Here is a 19448-nt window from a genome sequence, read left to right as displayed (position 1 = left end):
CACTCTCTCCAAACTACTCCATTGAAAATTACAGTTAAATCATCCGTAGTGTAAGTCCTAGGAAAAAAAATAAGTTACTGCTCTGGTGGTGCCTTCTGTATGAGTCAGAAAAAAATGTGAATGGTGAGGCAGTCCTGTGCAGTTTTGTGCCTTGGAAGTGCAAAGCAAGGAGGTAACTTTAAAATCTGAGAGAGCCAACAGATTTCTTACAAAATTTCTTCCTCTTTGGCACAGCAACTGCCTGAAATTTACGCATCCGCAATAGGAAGGAAGTCAAGGGAAAGGTAACACCCATACTTCATAAATTGACATCCATAAATACACTGCCTTTCTGAACAGTTTCATTGATTTTCTATTGTATCAGTGTTACTCTGTTCCCCTGGGATATTTCAGAATGCTTTTCATCTCATGTCCAAATCACTGCTTTTATTTCCTATGATGGCATGTCACAGATAACATTGATAAAGCAATAGCATTGCCACAAAAACCTTTGTTAAGATTTTTCATCTTGTCCTGAAAACCTGTATTAAGCTACCTTGTTGTGGCAATGTAACCACATTATCATGCAGCTAACACAGATAGCTTAGGTCTGCAGTCCTGACTTTGTAGTCCCAGCTGATCTCTCTGTTGACTTCAATATATCTGGCTAGATCTGTATTGTATTTTAAAACTACTCTTGACACTGGGCTTACAGCCAGATTTGCTTGCTATCTGTACTTAATGCCTGAGATAGTGTCCCTTGCACTGGCTCTGTAGCAATTCTGTTGATACTGCTGGGGTACGTACTGCAGGTACATACTTTGCACTGCTGAGTTGTGCCAGCTGCAGAGTGGATTGCCTCAGCTCTCCGTACTTGGCACAGCCACTTCTGTTTGTCTCATCTGCAGGAGCATTTTCTTAACACTGCACAAAATCCTTTCTAAGAGATATCTATATTTCTGCTGCAGTTTCATGCAATGGCAGTCTGTGTATGAAGTGGTAGAGTCTTTGGGCATTCTGGATGTCAAACTGACCCTGAGATCAGACAACCCAAACATTGCTCGTGTGTGAGCTAATTAGCTTACAACTCTGTTGATGCTGTGTGTTCAAATGACAGACAAGTGTTTGCAGCAGCATGGATGGAAGTAGCTGTGACTGGCAAATAGCTCCTGGAATTTCCTGGGAGAATAAAGCACTCTTCACTTGGTTGGATTTGCTTCCTTGCAAGATTTGGAATTAAGTTAATAATGATAATGTTTTTAGCTTTACCTCTAGAGTCATCTGCCCATGTTGCCCCTTTTATCAAGAATTATCAGACTATTTTATTTCTTTATTTTTAAGACTGCCCATTACATAAAGATACCTCAAAGTAAAAAGCACGTTACCGTGACAAACCTCTGCCCCGCATCTAATTTTGCAGCTTGACAGGTGTTTCAAAGCTAAAACCCCTGTTGATTCAATACCATATCTCTTGGGCTGTATTTTGATATCCTAAATTCCTTTAATGTATAACAACAATGGGAACAGGATAGTAAAATGTGACAATGGTAACCATATTGATGGTAACCATATTGATAAAATATATGAATATGTAAGATAAAATAATAGAAAAAGGAGCTTACTGAATAATTACATGATTGTTTTCTCTGTGATATGTGAAAATAAAAGGCCTTATATATTTTTTTTCAGGTTTGGTAGTCCTCACATTTCTACCAATACGAATAATTACATCCTTCTCCATTACTGCATTAAATACGGTACGGCAATTCTGTTAAAGCACATTCTTAGTGATTATCTTTTACCTTTGTCTGAATCGTAAAGTACAACAGACAATTAAATCTTCAAGATCAGGTATTGCTGCTGTATCCTGTTCAGGAATACTTTAATTACACAGAATTACTTGGAATTACAGCAGTTGTTGATCCAAAGTCTTGGTTAAGTTTCCTTTTGAAACAGGTTTATTACTTTTTTTTTTTTTTAAATGTTGATGTAAATGTACAAACATATGCTTTGCCAGTCAGACAGAATCTCACCAAATAGAAGAGGGCTTTTTTCAACCCCTGGCTTCAAGCTGGCTAATGACCATGGTAGAAACATTAAGGCATACCTGGTAGAATCCATTTTGTTGACTGAAGGTTGATGAACCTGAAAGCATTTCCTTACTGATATAATTGATCTGCATCTCTTGCAGTTGCTCTTCCATCACCCTTATATGCATTAGGTTTTGTGAGTTATTTAAGGTTTCTGTTTAATTTTTCCTTTGAATCAACAATGTTTAATCATGTGTAATACCAGTTGCCATAATCAAGATAGTTTGGAGTATTGTCTGTACTATGCCTTTTGCTTGACCCACAGTTTATGTTTGCTTTTGATCCAAAAATGGTTTGCACATTTTTTAATCAAATAAGCTACTCTTGAAAGAATTCTCAATTCAAATCCTTTGTTTTGTGTAGTTTCTCTCCAATTCAGCAGAACTCTATTAGTTCCGGTAATCCTGTTCTATATTCAGAAGTCACTGCATGTAGTTTTGGTTTTTATTTGTTTGTTTGTTTATAAGACAAATGTTTTATGAGCAGTTGCATTTGGGAGATCTGTAGTTACCGTAGTTGAAGCAAACTTCTTGTGATCATACTTGGAAGAGTTCATACACTATGCACCAGGCAGTATCTTTCCATGTAGTCACGTATATAAAGGGGCACCTTTTTATTCATGCTGTTAGCAATTCTGGACCTTTTCAGTTTGTCTAATTAGGTGGACAAAGATGTAGGGAGCTATCAGACCAGACCTACTTTGTTTCCAGTTTCAAGCTGTATAGCCTTTTTGTAATGACTAAAGCAATAGTTTACTGATAAAAAAGGAAAACATTTAATGCATTTTAATAGTCAGGACAATGAAACACTTCTTCAACTATTGAAGATGATTTGAAATCACCCTGTTGTGTTCTGAGAACATAACTGAGCTTGGCATTAACTGTCCTTTTTCTCTCCATTTTTACATAGTTCTTTTTATCATCTCCTTGAAGACATTAAATTCAGCCTGTGCCAATACTGAAATTAAAAGAAGCCTCAAGGAATTGTAACTCAAATTATTTTTCTTAATGCTTCTGTCTCTATAGGTTGCAAAGCCCTCTGAGCCATCTGTTTCAGGATCCTAGAAAAAACAAGGCATGTGAATGATTTGCTGTGTACAAGAGGGCTATTCCACCAGGTAAATATTGACAGGGTACAGGGGGTGGTAGCAAGCCGCTGGAGGCAACACATGGTCCTGCAGCAGTTGGACCAGAAAAGCAAAGCAGTTCAGGAACAGCAAAGTCTAGTAATGAGGCAGATGTGAGGTCAAGCCAGGAAAGTTCGGACAGCAGGCCAGGGTTGGGATCAGCAAGGTATTTGCCTGGGCAGATGTATTATCAGATGAGTAAGTTAGCCTTTAACTTTTAAAAATATATAATTTTAAAATATATTAGTTAGACCTAAACTCTGTAGTGTAATTTAAATACAGCTGAGTTTTGTCCTCTCTGCTCCTTTCTATGCATGAATAGCTACCTGAATCAACAAGGTATTTCTATCACATTTTGCCTTGGCTTTTTCTTTGAAATGCTTTCTTTCTTGGCATGCTTTCTGACTACATTGGGAAGTGTAGTTTCACTCTTACAAGGAGTACCAGCAAACCGTAACACAGAGGAAACAACTAGGGTTTTTCAGGAGAAAAGAAATATCTTCTGTCTGCTCTTTCACTCTCAGCATTTGTCTACATCACATATATTTTTAAATCAACCACTTCAGTCCTCAGTTTCCCAGTTCTAAATATTTTATTTAGAGCATGTAATTTACTAACCCAAGAGCTCTTTCAAAAGCTTTCTAACTTGATTATTGTCATTTGGAACATCTGCCCGACAAACTTCTGCATTAGCAACTACTGAAGGAAATGTGGTTTTCATTCCTCAGGAGATTCGTTGGTTTAATTCCAGGAATCCTAAATCTGTGAGTGATTTTGCATTAACTAAAGAATTATCCCTTGCCTTCCATTACCTTAAAATTAACTTTTTTTTTTTTTTTTTTTGAGGTGGAATAACAGAACACAGGAGAAAAAAACAAGTCCAGAGCACAGGCAGGCATTTTTAGCCAGAATCCACTCTCAGTATCTTTGAGAGACCAGAATGAATAGCCTCATCATCAGCCCAGGTGTGGCAACACTTGCACACATTAGGTTATACTAATAACAGTGAAGCTGAGTGGCAGTTGACCCACTTTGCAAACAAATACATAGATGTGTCTGAGACATTTAGTGGCTACAAAACTAGTAATTTTTTGAGTTTGGTTTCAGTGCTGTAGCATCCAAAGAAAAGCAAAAGATGAAAAAAAAGCTGAAGAGAGAAAAAGAAAGGTACTTTTTCTTAAAGTTCTTTGTCTTTTCAGGGATTTCTGCTAATAGGAGTAGGGCTTGTGTGACTATTTGTTCAATGATATAATGTAAAATGAATAGTTGTTGAAAGCTGGGGCTAAAAAATCAGTAATTTGAACAGGGGTTTATTAATAAAGAATGATGCAATGGAATGTGCAGGGCCAAAATTACTGTTTTTTCAGTGAGTTCAACTGAATGGCATTGGCAGTGTTACTTAAAAGTTTCAGTACATAAAATCCTTTTCCTTTTTCCTAATAATCCTTGGGGGTTACTTCAAAATGTAATGATCACATGAATTATCTGGGGTTTAGAAAAGGAAAGGGAAAGCAGAACTCCAGTGCCAGCTGTGGGACTGTGGCTTTGAGCAGTCTGTGTTGATAGGCACCGTGCCCTATCCTCTGTGAGAATTTGCAGTGAGGAGGGAAGCTCCATGAGGACCAGCAGCTGCCAGATGTGGGAATTAGCAGTTATAATACAAATCTAATTGTTCAGAAAAACTTTTAGTAAGGTTAAAAAACCCTGCAGTTTTGTAAACTGGACATAAATTTTTCCAATACCTGCTTCCAGGTGAAGTCTTGTCACAGCAGATACTTAATGCACTTGCAGATCAAAAAATATCTATGTAGAACTACTTTTTCAATGGAATGACGTCAAAATCAGTAATATGTTTGTCTTTTAATACTTTACTGAATTTTGCAGGCCATATGCTATCTAGTCTATTGTTTCTGTTGATTTCTCTGTACAACTTCAAGTCCTGCTGGCTCCTGTAATGAGAAATGAGCCTTATGAAACAGAGACAGGATGGTGGTGGCACAAGGCAAGATACTATGATTTATGGAATGCAAAAAGAATTACTTCGCTTCAAATTCTGCAGATCCGTGAATATACAGGATCTGAATGTAACTGTGGAAATTGCCAACAGAACCTGTACAGCGCAACTAACATGAAGGTTGATTGTCATCCACTGCTTGGCTGTGTAAGTACTACTGGTGATAAGCCAACAATCATCATTTGGTCACAAAACCTTTTTTCGCTAGAAGCAGTTTTTAAAAACTCCTTTTATGACACTGGTCTTTGTCGATGTCGTGGTTTAAACACAGTCAGCTATAAATCACGCAGTCACTCTCTCACCCCCCCCCCCCCCCCCCTTTTTTTGCCTTCACCCTGCTCCCAGAGGGATGGGGAGGAGAATCGAAAGAAAGCAACTCCCACAGGTTGAGATAAGAACACTCCAGTAACTAAGGTATAACACAAACCACTACTGCTACCACCAATAATAATAATAATAAGGGAAATAACAAGGGAACAGAATACAACTGCTCACCGCCCGCTGACTGATAACTCTCCCCACCCCGCCCGACGGAGCACTGACTGATACCTCGTGCAACACTGCTGTGAACTAGCCCTTCCAGGTAACTGCCCCCTGTTCTACATCCTGGGCATGACATGCTGTGGTATGGAATACCTCTTTGGTCAGTTTGGGTCAGGTGTCCTGTCTCTGCTTCCTTCCGGCTTCCCTCCTCCCTGGCAGAGCATGAGACTCAGAAAGTCCTTGGTCAGTCTAAACATTTGAGCAGTAACTAAAAACATTGGTGTTATCAGCACTGTTCCCAGGCCGAAAGTCAAAAACTCAGCACTGCACCAGCTACTAAGAAGGAGAAAAATGTCTGCTACTGCTGAACCCAGGACAGTCTACCAAAGCAAGGCAGAGATTATCTTAACTAGGTAAGGTATTGTCTAAGAAGAACAGTACTTGTGCTGAACATTGATTAGCGAGGTTCAAGAAAAATACAGACTATAGGATCAACATTTTAGTCAGGAAGGGCTACTTTTCATTTAATGTAATGAGCTAGCTGAGCAAAATGAGTGATCTCGAAAATATGTGACAATATTTTGCTTTCTTGTGTGCCACATTTCTCTCAAGGAATTTAGTTTTCATATAGCACAAGGGGAGCCAAAAGGTCTTTTAAAATAATCTGTACATCTGGAGAATACTTAATACCCCAAGCTAGTTCAGGATATACCCAACAGGTGGCATAGGGACTCCTCAATGTGGCAGAGATATGCCAGTATAAAAACAGACTAAGAAAATGGTGAGTTCTACTTAATGTTGAACTACATATTTCCCAACAAAACCAATTTGTTAATGGCAGATTACAGGTATTTGGGTAGATACAAGCTTTGCTTCGCAAAAGCTGGATTTTTGTAGGCAGCAAAATGGAAATGGAATCATAGGATCATAGAATGATAGAATGGTTTGGATTAGAAAGGAACTTAAGGTCATCTAGTTTCAACCCCCCTGCCATGGGCATGGATGCCTTACACTAGACCATGTCACCCAAGGCTCTGTCCAGCTTGGCCTTGAACACCGCCAGGGATGAAGCGTTTCTCTGGGCAACCTGTTCCAGTGCCTCACCACCCTAAGAGGAAAGAACTTCTTCCTTATATCCAACCTGAACTTCACCTGTTTAGGTTTGAACTTATTACTCCTTGTCCTGTCGCTACAGCCCCTGATGAAGAGTCCCTCTCTGGCATCCTTGTAGCCCCCCTTCAGATACTGGAAGGCTGCTATGAGGTCTCCACACAGCCTTCTCCAAGCTGAACAGCCCCCACTTTCTCAGCCTATCTTCATACGGGAGGTGCTCCAGTCCCCTGATCATCCTCATGGCCCTCCTCTGGACGTGTTCCAACAGTTCCATGTCCTTTTTATGTTGAGGACACCAGAACTGCACACAGTGCTCCAAGTGAGGTCTCGAGAGCAGAGTAGAGGGGCAGAATCACCTCCTTCGACCTGCTGGTCACGCTCCTTTTGATGCAGTCCAGGATACGGTTGGCTTTCTGGGCTGCGAGTGCACGCTGAAGCCAGCACATGTTCAGTTTCTCATCAACCAACACCCCAAGTCCTTCTCCACAGGGCTTCTCTGTATCACTTCTCTGCCCAATCACCCAGCAAAGAATCCACATACCTGGGCTATGAGCAGCCAGTTTCTCCAGGGGAATGCTGTAGGAGAGTGTCAAATGCTTTACTTAAGTCCAAATAGACAATGTCCACAGCCTTTACCTCATCAACTATGCGGGTCACTAGGGGGGTCACCAGTCAATCTCCTCCTCAGATTCCCTTATATTGCTTAGCCCTTCCACCTCCTCCCATAGCTCTGCCACCATGCAGAGGAAACCATCATTCTGCTGGCATCTTGCACAGCTGCCATCTCGTATCACCACCAAGTTCTTGTATTCACTACAGCCAGATGTCAGGAAAGGTACATGTTAATGAGGGACATCTGTCTGTCACCATGTCCTTCCTGGCCAGCAGAGAGGACCCAGTTTCCTTTACTTTCTGCTGAGGGGATGCCATCCTAGAGTACTGTCTCGATGACCGCTGGCTGAGCTCACCTCTGAAGCTTGCAAGACTACTGGGGTCTGTCCATATAAAGTACCATGTTCCTCTGTGCCCTGTTTGCCCACTCTCTTCACCACACTACTGGTCACTCACACTCCCAAGGGTGGTGCTCAGGATATGTTCTGTACCTTATTACTTTTTTTTTTTAAATTTAATTAGAATGCAAGTATATTTTGTTATTAGCAAGGAGAAAAGAATGAATTAGAAAGGAAGAATAAAAAGAAAATTGAATGGAAATTGTGCTAATCACAACAACCTGTTTTCACTGAATCACAAGTAACACTCTAGCTCACAGTACTCTCATAGTCTTCAGTTAGTTTCTCTGCTGTCCATCATTCCAAACAGGCACCTTTTAATCTTTACATTTTAATTTGCTCAGGTTGAGTGGCTTTAATCAGAAAATATCTCATGAACATTTCCATTTTTAAGACTGTAAAGGTCTGCACATGTATATAACCATCTGAATAGTTATTGCTAGCATAATTAGTGTTGATGTCAGAGTTTGACAACTGAAGATGCATTCCATGTAACTAGATTAAATTTGCTTGTCTGACTTGGAAACCAGTGACTATATTTTGGGTACATATACTTAACAAAGATGCACAAATACTTATAAAAAAACAATGAATAACGATTTTTACCAAAGAACTGTGTACCAAAGTAAGTTGTCTTTCTTTTGGATCAAACCTGCTTTTTTCAGACAGATTTTAAAACTAAAGATAAGTCCTGCTATACAATTAGCAGTGTAAAACACTGACAACTGTGTTTATCTGTACTCAGCAGGTTGCACAGAACGAGCAGATCTCTTTTGATGTTAGAATTCCCATTAAAGGCATTCACTGCTTTATTGCAAAATATGCTTCAAATAATTGAGTACTGAATACTCAATTTGTTAAAATGTTTTTTTTTTTGTTTGGTTTTGCTTTGTTTTAAAGTGAATTGAGCCATTTAGTCAAGTAAGTTCTAAACTGAGAACCACCACAAAGAACAACTTACCAAAGTTAGCCATCCCTAAACTGGTACCACAGTCTGTACATACTTGCAAGAACTATTAGTTTTGTCAGCATAGCAGTACGAGTTACTTGAAGAAAAGGAGGCAAAAAAAGTGGGGTTTTGCCAGTCTAAGTGTGATTTTTATAAGTAAGAATTATTCTTATATATGGTACAGCTGAGATAACTCAAAACTCCACACTTCTAATGCAGGCCTCTGTAATAATAGGAACTATGAAAACCATATAAAACTCACAGTGCCAGGAGCAGCTCCAGATGGAAATAGGTCAGTGTATCTCCTGTATGAAGACTGCTTTGTTATACTGCAAAAGCAGTTCTAGACTGATTTGAACTTTGTCTGATGCAGTCTTTGGAGAAACTGAATGAAGACTATTTTGGTAAAGGACTCTCAGACTGTGGAGAGCTTGTGGGTTTTTTAGTGATGCAGGGATTTCATCCCACTCTTATAATGACCTAGTTTGTTTAAGACTTGCATTGCCGTCTACCTCATGTAATCTATTTGTATAGTTAATGGTATAAAGGTATTATGTCCTGAATACCAGGACATAGAGGACCTAATGATCCTCTGTTATCCTAATGGAAAAATGAATTATTGGACTATGCTGTCAGTTATTGGCAGTACTGTTAATAATATACTTCATGCTAAATGGATTCTAAAACTACTACTATTTATGTACTATTTAAGACGCTTATAAAAGGTGGAAGCAAGGACAGGCGGACTGGGAAGAATACAGGGATGTCCAGGAAGCTAGGGACCAGGTTAGGAAAGCTAAGGCCCAGTTAGAATTAAACTTGGCTAGGGATGTGACAGATAACAGGAAGGGATTCTATAGGTACCTTACAAATAAAAGACAGACTAGGGACAACATGGGCCCTCTCCAGAAGCTATCGGGAGAACTGGCTGCCCTGGATTTGAAGAAGGCTGAGGTTCTTAATGACTTCTTTGCCTCATTCTTCACTGGCAAAGGCTCTGACCATGCTGTGCAAGTCTTGGAAGGCAGACGCAAGGACTGAGAATGAAGACCTTGGGCCCTGTCCTGGATTCAGCAGCAGCAGTCAATTTCCTCCTTCTTAGTAGCTGGTGCAGTGCTGTGATTTTGACTTTCATCCTGGGAACAATGCTGATAACACCGACGTTTTTAATTGCTGCTCAGTAATGTTTACTCTGACCAAGGACTTTCTGAGTCTCATGCTCTGCCAGGGAGGAGGGGAAGCCAGGAGGAAGCGGAGACAGGACACCTGGCCCAAACTAACCAAAGGGGTATTCCATACCACAGCACGTCATGTGCGGTATATAAACTGGAGGCAGTTACCTGGAAGGGCTAGATCACTCCTTGAGTTGGGCTGGGTATCGATTGGCGGGTGGTGAGCAGTTGTATTCTCTTCCGTTGTTATTTCCCTTATCATTATTATTATTGGTCGTAGCAGCAGTGGTTTGTGTTATACCTTAGTTACTGGACTCTTCTTATCTCAACCTGTGGGAGTTACTTTATTTTGATTCTCCTCCCCATCCCTCTGGGAGCAGGGGTGGGGGAGGAAGGGGGGAAGTGAGTGAGCATGCTGCGTGGCAGCTGAACTTAAACCACGACAGGCCCACTGTAGGAGAGGATCTGGTTTGAGACCATCTTAAGAACCTGAATGCGTACAAGTCCATGGGACCTGATGAAATCCATCCACGGTCCTGAAGGAGCTGGCAAATGAAGTTGCTAAGCCATTGTCTGTGGGTGATGGGACAGAAAGAGTTAACAAAATGGATCCAGGCATTATTGCCCTGGTCCGGCTTAAGCCTTGGGAACCCTAAAGAGAGCAACAAAGGGTAAAGATCGGTTAGCAAAACAAAGCAGGCCGTTTGCAAGATAAAGCAGGATATGCAACTCAAAGACAGACCAAACGATGTAAATATTTGTAACCCTTACTAGGTTTGCTGAATTGGGTTGATAAGGAAGTAAGAGAGTGGAAAGTTAATGCTTAGCACTTAGTAGACTATAAAAGGGATGTGAGATTCGAAATAAAGGTCTTCAGATTTCACCAGAACTGGAGTCCGTCTTTGATGCGCCACAACTGTTTATCATATTTGAAAAGTCATGGCAGTCAGGTAACGTTCCCAACGACTGGAAAAAGGGAAATATAACCCCCATTTTCAAGAAGGGGGAAATGGATGTCCCAGGCAACTACAGACCAGTCAGTCTCAGCTCTGTGCCTGGCAAAATCTTGGAGCAGATTCTCCTGGAAGGCATGCTAAGGCACATGAGAAACAACAAGGTGCTTGGTGACAGCCAGCATGGCTTCACTAAGGGGAAATCCTGCCTGACCAATTTGGTGGCCTTCTATGATGAGGCTACGGAGCTGATGGACAGGGGTAGAGCAGTTGACATCATCTACCTGGACTTGTGCAAAGCATCTGACACTGTCCCACACGACATCCTTGTCTCTAAATTAGAGAGACATCAATTTGATGGATGGACCACTCAGTGGATAAAGAACTGGCTGGATGGCTGAATGCAAACAGCTGTGGTCAATGGCTCAATGTCCAGCTGGAGACCAGTAAGGAGTGGTGTCCCGCAGGGATCGATGTTGGAACTGGTCTTGTTCAACATCTTTGCTGGTGACATGGACAGTGGGATTGAGTGCGCCCTCAGCAAGTTTGCTGATGACACCAAGCTGTGTGGTTCAGTTGATACACTGGAGGGAAGGAATGCCATCCAGAGGGACCTCAACGCACTTGTGAGGTGGGCTGATGCCAACCTCATGAAGTTTAACCATGCCAAGTGCAATGTCCTACACCTGGGTTGGAGCAATCCCAGGCACAGCTACAGGTTGGGCAGAGAAGAGATTCAGAGCAGCCCTGCAGAGAAGGAATTTGGGGTGCTGGTTGACGAGAAATTCAACATGATCCGGCTTCAGTGTGTGCTCGCAGCCCAGAAAGCCAACCGTATCCCGGGCTGCATCAAAAGGAGCGTGACCTTTGATGGAGGTGATCTTTCTCCTCCACTCTGCTCTCGTGAGACCTCACTTGGAGTATTGTGTGCAGTTCTGGTGTCCTCAACATAAAAAGGACATGGAAGTGTTGGAACAAGTCCAGAGGAGGGCCACAAGGATGATCAGGGGGCTGGAGCACCTGCCATATGAAGTAAGGCAGAGAAAGTGGGGACTGTTGAGCCTGGAGAAGAGAAGGCTGCATGGAGACCTCATAGGAGCCTTCCAGGATCTGAAGGGGGACTATAGGGATGCTGGAGAGGGACTATTCATTAGGGACTGTAGTGATAGGAAAAGGCTAATGGGTTAAAATTTAAACAGGAAGTTTAGACTGGATATAAGGAAAAAGTTTTTTACTGTAAGGGTGGTGAGGCACTGGAATGGGTTGCTCAAGGAAGCTGTGAATACTCCATCCGTGGCAGTGTTCAAGGCGAGGTTGGACAGGCCTTGGGTGGCATGGTTTAGTGTGAGGTGTCCCTGCCCAGGGCAGGGATGTTGGAACTAGATGATCTTAAGGTCCTTTCCAACCTTAACTATTCTATGATTCTATGTGTAACTTTCTTTGTTGCCTGATAATACTTTGCATCTAATTTTACTGCAAATAGCATTTTTTGAGACAGCAGATTCTGAACAGAAGGTCATTCTCTCCTTGAGGTTAGTTTTGACTTAATGAATGGGTTTCATAAATACTGGCATGTGTCTTATAATTTCTGCTGTTTGTGAGAAAGCATATCAGATTGGTGGTTGCATTGTGAGCGGGGGCCAGGCCACTGAAAATGAATCAATTTATTTTTTTTTTTTTAGGTGGAGTGTCTTTTTTGTCTTTCCTCCCATAGCCATCTAGTATTTTTTGATTTAAAAAATGCAAACAAGAGAAAAATTAGAAGGTATTTTCTATGTCATGTGCAGGTATGGGAATGCTGGTGTGAGTGTGAGGTACAGTTCAGATGCTTCATCTCTTGAAAAACTGTATCTACCTGACTTGGGTGAGTAGGACACAATTCAGGACATGATCTGCTTAAGAACTTTGTATTTTTTTACTGTTTCCTAGGGATTACGAGGAAGATTTATGAAAGATAATCCAGACTAACTGTATTAACTGTACCAGTTAACTGTACCACTAGGACGAGAGTGAATATGTGTTTACACTTGCAGGAATTTACCTTCCTTAAATGATAATTCCAATCTGATTTCCTAAAACTAAACATTTCTTTCATCGTTGACAATCCTCAGTTGCAGAGGAAAACTTCAAGACACAGACACTAAATCTAAAACATACTTACCTTTATTGATTTTAATATCTCATTTTTTTACTATAAGGTTAGCAGTGAAGCTCTCCATTCACACCCCAGCCATCCTCAGATGCTTCTTTACCCCTACTATGTGAAGTTAAACTTCCCAGGCATATACTGGGGTAACTTCAGTGCCAGTTCAATGATCTACATATCCATGGGAAATGTGATGTTTTGCTGCAACATGCTTCAATGCATCTGCTGGCACCTAATCTACTGGCTAAAAGAAAGAAAACTACTGGATTGAAAATGATACGGTTTTCCCCTTAGGAAATATGGTGCCTATGGTTCTGTAGATTTTCTCTTTATTATTTTCTTGAGGTCATAAACATCCTATCTCTTGGGATAGTGTATGGGTCAGGACTCTGATCAGCCTTTCAAAACAGGCAGATCTCCCAGACTGTCTTGGTTACACTGAGGAATACAGGGCATTAGATGGAATTGTGTATTTTTAGTGGTCACAGCTGGGAAACCAACACCTGTAGGCTGCTCAAGACAATCAAGTTAGAACTGAGTCCTCCTGCTGCTGAAATATACCACAGAGCTCAAAACCACCAACTGTCTGCTTCACGGAAAGGTATTTACGTGTTTCCTCATCTTGTTTCTTATAGCTCACCCCCCACCTTTCTGTTGCATGTGAGAGGTAGAATCTTTTCTCTAGTCATAAATAGTATCAAATGTTCTAAAGCAAAATAAACTGTTACAAGATTAAATATGTTTCTAAATACCAGAGTACACTTTTTAAAATGTATTATTTGGCATAGAAACAGCATAATTTTTGATGTTCTAATGAAAGAAAGGGGATCCTGAGGTATATTCAACACAAGCTTATTGTAAGATGGGCATAAACCAGTTTTGATTTCAACAACCAATCCTTTCCTCAAAATTATAACATAACTTTCAAAGTTGGGATTAATTTTATTGTAAACACTTGATTGTTAAATCTGTAGCTTGCGAGCAGGGAAGTGCAAGTATCTCCAGACAGAGCAATGGTACTTCCATCTGCCTGAATAACAACCAGCACCTTCCACCTGTCTTTCTGTCATATACAGCCATTTTGGGAACTACATAAAGAAACAGAAAAAGTGGAACAGCTCAGGAAGTGTTAGACCACAGTGAACCGTTCCATCCATACCCAGCAGTCCTCTACTTTCCCCATCACGTACTTCACAGTTACAGTAACACCTACCACCAAGCATGATGTTGGTGTAAGCACAGCTTGGTCTTGCTGCTTTGTAAATTGCAAAACTGCAAACTTGCTTATTTATATTGAAAGTCCCATAACAAATACGGTATTCAGAAATGCAAACAAGCTATGAACCTTTGTGTGTTTTTTACCAGATCCTTGACTTGGTTTTTTAAGGAAAATCAATGAAAGTGATGATCAGAGAATCAAAAGTTAACAGAAGTTCTACTGTCTTGTTAGATGAACAAAGTAGAAAGAAACAAGAAAAGATAGTAATTTTTTTAAGTATGGTACATCCAACTTTTTTATGTGAGCCTGGTTTCTCACCACAGTGTAACAGAAGAGAGACTTACTGAAGTAACCCTTTCTATGATACTGCCTCTGGATGGTCAATGCTGGTACCACAATCCATTAGAGGAGAACACTGTGCAAGTAGTGTAATAGACTTTACTCAATCAGACCTAAAAAACTGCGATGTTAAAGAATTTGGTTTAAATAATCTTATACTTTATTTTAAAACTTTTAAAAAGCAATGTATTAGGACATACGATTTAGAATTTTAAAATTTCTGCTATATTTTGTACTAATAAAATAATAATATCTGGCAGTCATTAATAAGAGTAAGGAAACTATTCATTAGTCAATATGCATGACATACATAAAGTGCTGTAAAATTCTTTTAATGCTATATAAGTGATTTTCCCCATTAAGGTGCACATTTTCTCTGGCTATTGTTGATCCTCCACTAAACATTTCACAAAAGTTTGCACTGTCTTCAGAATTTGACACTCCGAACAGCCAGTTTAACAAATGAAAGAGCATGGATTATGACAAACTTTCAGCAGTGATGTTAGTACAAACCTCTTAGTTTTGGGTTTGAGGGCTTTATTCTGTGTGACTGTCTTCAATCTTATGTTCTATCAGAAGAAACTATGGAAAAGTTGTGTTTTCATTCAACCACTGCCAAGTCTTTGTTTCTTAAAATATATATTCAGAAGTAAATATAAATCTAAACTACATGAAAACAGTGGCAAATTTTCTCTCTCAAAACAACTTGTGTCACAATACCTTTATGTTGAATCTTTTTTTTTTTACTGTGCTTCATCCCACATATCATTCACGTTAATTTTGTACTAAGAAAAAACATCATACTCAGCATTTATATTCCAAGATTGAGACAAAACAGATTTCAGTTATGTTCTACAGATCATGTAATTAGAAATTGGTCTCAATAGGTAAAAAAATGATTAATAATCAATAATGATGAAGACAGGAAAGATACAAAACATATCTGAATGCAAGTATCAAGTACATAAAATACTATTCTGAATAACTATGTATAAATATTGGTAATTAGTGTTTTCTCATGCAGTAGTTCATATAGTCTGTCCCTCAATAACCTATTATTAGGTTAAAGTTTAATTTTCCCAGATAAGATCATTTCATGTACTTCTTTGGTTAACAAGACATACGCTTTTTTAGAATTATCTAAAAAGTAAAGAGGATCAGTAATTGTAGATGGATTAAAACCTTCATCCACCAGTCGAAATTTTTGTTGTTTGAATGTTCCAGTCATTTCCATTTTATCCTATAGAAGAGAGAAAGATTTATTATTCAGTAGAACTTTTTTTTTTTTGCTCACATTCACATTTGTTTTTGAAAATCTTTCTTGATGTAAGGTTAATACTGTTATTACTTTTCCATTATCCTGGAAAACTAGAACTTCTCTGCTGCTGTGGACCAACCTGAAGATGTGGTGGAAAAAAGTTTCAACCTTTTGCTTTCTGCATTGCTGTGCAGAGTCTCATCACAGTGTCTCATCTGGTATAGCTGCAGCCTGCCCAGGACAATCTAGCTTCCTCATTTGTGTGTGCTTATAAAACTATACATTGTAAAGAATCTGAGGGTAAAAACTGTCATTATTAAGAACTTCCTGGTGGAACTCAGGAAATTCTAATTATTGTCACCCTAAATAAAGGGTTTAAAAAATTCACATATGTAATCAACCACACTCATACTCAGCCAGGTCCCAACAGAGGTAGATCTTTATCATACATCTTGTAATGCTTCAAGCTTCTTTTCAGTGTCACTGTGTCCCTTGGAAAAAGTAGTGGGAGGCATCTCTAGGGAAACTCTTTTATCTTCACCACTGCTTCTCAGCCATACTTTCTGACCTCTCTCCATTGTCTTCTATTCTGTTTTTACATATTTAAATATATGTGCAAACAATCTCTGAAAACTAGAAACTGAGAGCAACTGCATCTACCTGCTTTAGTTGGTCTAAGATCCGACAACTTCTAAAGTATGACTAAATGTCAGACAAGAACAACAGGTTTTTATCTTTTTGCCTTGAGCCTCCACCACTACCTTATTTCTTGGTTAACGACAGCAGTACCAACAGCAATTCGTCTGTAATGTAGGCATTTAAATCTAATAGAAGTTCTAGATACTTGATATCCAGGCTACATCCAAGAGTCAGATTCCTTTTGCCCAGCATAAAGACTTTTTTTGTACATCTGTATCGCAATAAGTCTGGACTAAGTTACCATCATTTTAGTCAACCTCTGATTGGCCCATTGATCCAACTTCCATCATTTCTCCTTTCAAATAGTGATTATTATTTTTTTTTTTTCTTCAGACTTGGGAGACTTACTTCATAAGCACCTTCAAAACCGTTTTTCTTTTTGTCTTCGTCATTGTGCTTTTAGAACACCAGAAAGGAAGACGCATGACTGATTATTATGGTGGTGACAATAATAAAGTACATTTTTAATTCACCTTTTTAATTTACCTAGTACCTTTTAAAATGCTTTAGCTTTTGTCATTAGTGTCACTAATGTCAATGAAATATCATTTTATTGTGCATAATCAGTATCTCCTGCTTTACCTCTACATCTCCCTTCTCTCATTTCCAGTTAATGAAATGGATTTTAGATTTTCTTCCAGACGCAATTGTCCATGGTTTACTAATCTGTATCTTTTTGTTTTCATGGTCATGCTTCTAATCTCCCTAAATCCTTTTGTACAATCTTGTCTTTACTCATTTGTACTCAATTCTTCCCATTTTAACATAATCTGCAAATTTTATTTTTTTTTTCCGTAATTCCTTTCCCAGGACTCCATTAATGAAGACAGAAAATAGGACCAGATGTAAAACTAATCAAGTGATATATGAACAAGCACTTTCAGTTATTCACTTAGACATCTCTGTGTTCAGATGACGTCAAAGTTCTGTATTCTGTGCAATAATGCAGCTTACCTGAACTCTCAAAAAAAGAGGACAAGCATAATTTGGTAGATAGGTCACTACTTGTTTATATATTTGCTCCAAATCCAGCAAGGTATTCTGCTTTAGAATAAGAGAGGCCATTCCTGCTTTTCCTTCATGATCTGGGAGGAAAAAGTGAGATAAGAATTTTAAAACATGGATGAAGTTGACATTTTAGTGATGAACCTTACAAAAAAGAACTGTAATGCATCAATAAAATGACAGTCATATATCATCTATGTTTTAGTAAAGCTAGAAGATTATATTAATATATTATATGGTATTACATATATTTGGAGATCACTCAAGTGACCGATTAAGCAATAATGCTGTAAATGACTTAGGAGTCCGTCAATATTAATAAAGGTGGAAAACATCAACAACATTCTTCTCTCAGAAACAAGAGGGCTGAGCCTCTTTCCTGGATGTCCTGGGTTCAGCAGTAGCAGTCATTTTTCTCCTTCTTAGTAGCTGGTGCAGTGCGCTGTTTTTTACTTTCAGCCTGGGAACAGCGCTGATAACACCGATGTGTTTAGTTGCTGCTCAGTAATGTTTACTCCGACCAAGGACTTTCTGAGCCTCATGCTCTGCCAGGGAGGAGGGGAAGCCAGGAGGAAGCAGAGACAGGACACCTGACCCAAACTAACCAAAGAGGTATTCCATACCACAGCACGTCATGCCCAGGATGTAGAACTGGGGTCAATTACCCAGAAGGGCAAGATCACTGCTCAAGTGGGGCTGGGTATTGGTCGGTGGGTGGTGAGCATTTGTATTCTTTTCCATTGTTATTTCCCTTATCATTATTATTATTGGTCGTAGCAGCAGTGGTTTGTGTTATAACTTAGTTACTGGACTCTTATCTCAACCTGTGGGAGTTGCATTCTTTTGATTCTCCTCATCCCTCTGGGAGCAGGGGGAGGAAGAAAGGGTGGGGGAGAGTGAGCAAGCAGCTGCATGGTTCTGAGTTATCAGCTGGACTTAAAACGTGACACTGGATCAGATAATTATGTCTTCTCTTCAGTTTTAGCCTTTCTCTCTTGCCATTATCTCCTCTGAAAACTGTGGGTCTGAATATCCTTAACACAGAGAGAGATTACAAGTATCTTACTCGTTTATGTGGAAAGAGAGAGCACTGTGGATCTATGGGAAATATCAAAATCAGAAAAACATAGAAGCAATGAACTTCAGCAATCAAACTGCACACTTTAACCATCAGCTAGTAATAATAACATTCTGCCAATGTTATCTTTTGTCTCTTTTCTATATATAGGTTTGGGGGTTTTTTTGTTGTTTTTTTTTTTTTGCTAATGCTACAAAGTCTGTAAGGAACTTGATTTGTGTATGTTTAACTGCATATCGAGACAGTCACATTAACTGGGTAGGAATCTGCAGGTAAGACTTGTATAGGAAATTAGAAGCTCTCATATTTTTGTGTCTGATTTTCAATCAGTCTTCTTTATTATGATCTTTCTTATTGTGTGGCTTTAAATTAGAGGTGGCACCTTTTTCACATTTTAAACCCTTGTAATTTTGTGGTGGGTTCAGCCTGCATACAGCCAGCTTCTCACTCACTCCCTTCTCTCATGGAATGGCAAGAGAACAGAAGGAAAATAAGACTCATGTATCAGGATAGTGGCAGTTTAATAGGTGAAGCAAAAGTTACCTGCAGAAGCAAAGGAAAACCAGGACTTCCTTAGTTATTTTGCATTGTCAGGCAAACACAAACATCTTATCCTCTTCCCTTCCCCAGGCTTTTACAACTGAGCATGGCATCATCTGATACAGAATATCCCCTTGGTTAGTTTGGGCCCTATGTCCTATCTACATCTGCCCCTGATTTCTTGCCCACCCCAGCACACTCGCTGCAGGGAGAAAACCTTGATAATGTGCAAGTTTTTTTATCAACACTGGTTTAGCTACTCATGTAAAGCGCAG

General features: G+C 39.6%; 1 protein-coding gene and 1 long non-coding RNA gene across 5 annotated transcripts in view; one reads left to right on the top strand and one right to left on the bottom strand.

The window, feature by feature from the left end:
* Positions 1 to 482: 482 nt before the first annotated feature.
* Positions 483 to 19407, top strand: LOC134162997 (uncharacterized). Its single transcript, XR_009964519.1, has 4 exons — positions 483 to 1046; positions 3095 to 3186; positions 12677 to 12753; positions 19264 to 19407. It is a non-coding gene; the product is annotated as an uncharacterized LOC134162997 (long non-coding RNA).
* SLC27A6 (solute carrier family 27 member 6) overlaps positions 14731 to 19448 on the bottom strand; it is a 43954-nt gene continuing 39236 nt past the window's right edge. For all 4 annotated transcript variants that reach the window (XM_062617458.1, XM_062617460.1, XM_062617459.1 and 1 more), the window contains 2 exons: positions 17505 to 17635; positions 14731 to 15833 (listed from right to left, as the gene is read on the bottom strand). In XM_062617458.1, coding sequence (XP_062473442.1) covers positions 15657 to 15833; positions 17505 to 17635 — 308 coding nt within the window. In that variant the 3' untranslated portion in view covers positions 14731 to 15656. The remainder of the gene's footprint in view (positions 15834 to 17504; positions 17636 to 19448) is intronic.

Source organism: Pezoporus occidentalis, unplaced genomic scaffold (genome assembly GCF_034315485.1).
Source record: "Pezoporus occidentalis ecotype Australia unplaced genomic scaffold, CSIRO_AGI_Poc_V1 ctg196, whole genome shotgun sequence".
NCBI lineage: Eukaryota > Metazoa > Chordata > Aves > Psittaciformes > Psittacidae > Pezoporus > Pezoporus occidentalis.
This window is presented reverse-complemented; position numbering and strand designations above follow the sequence as displayed.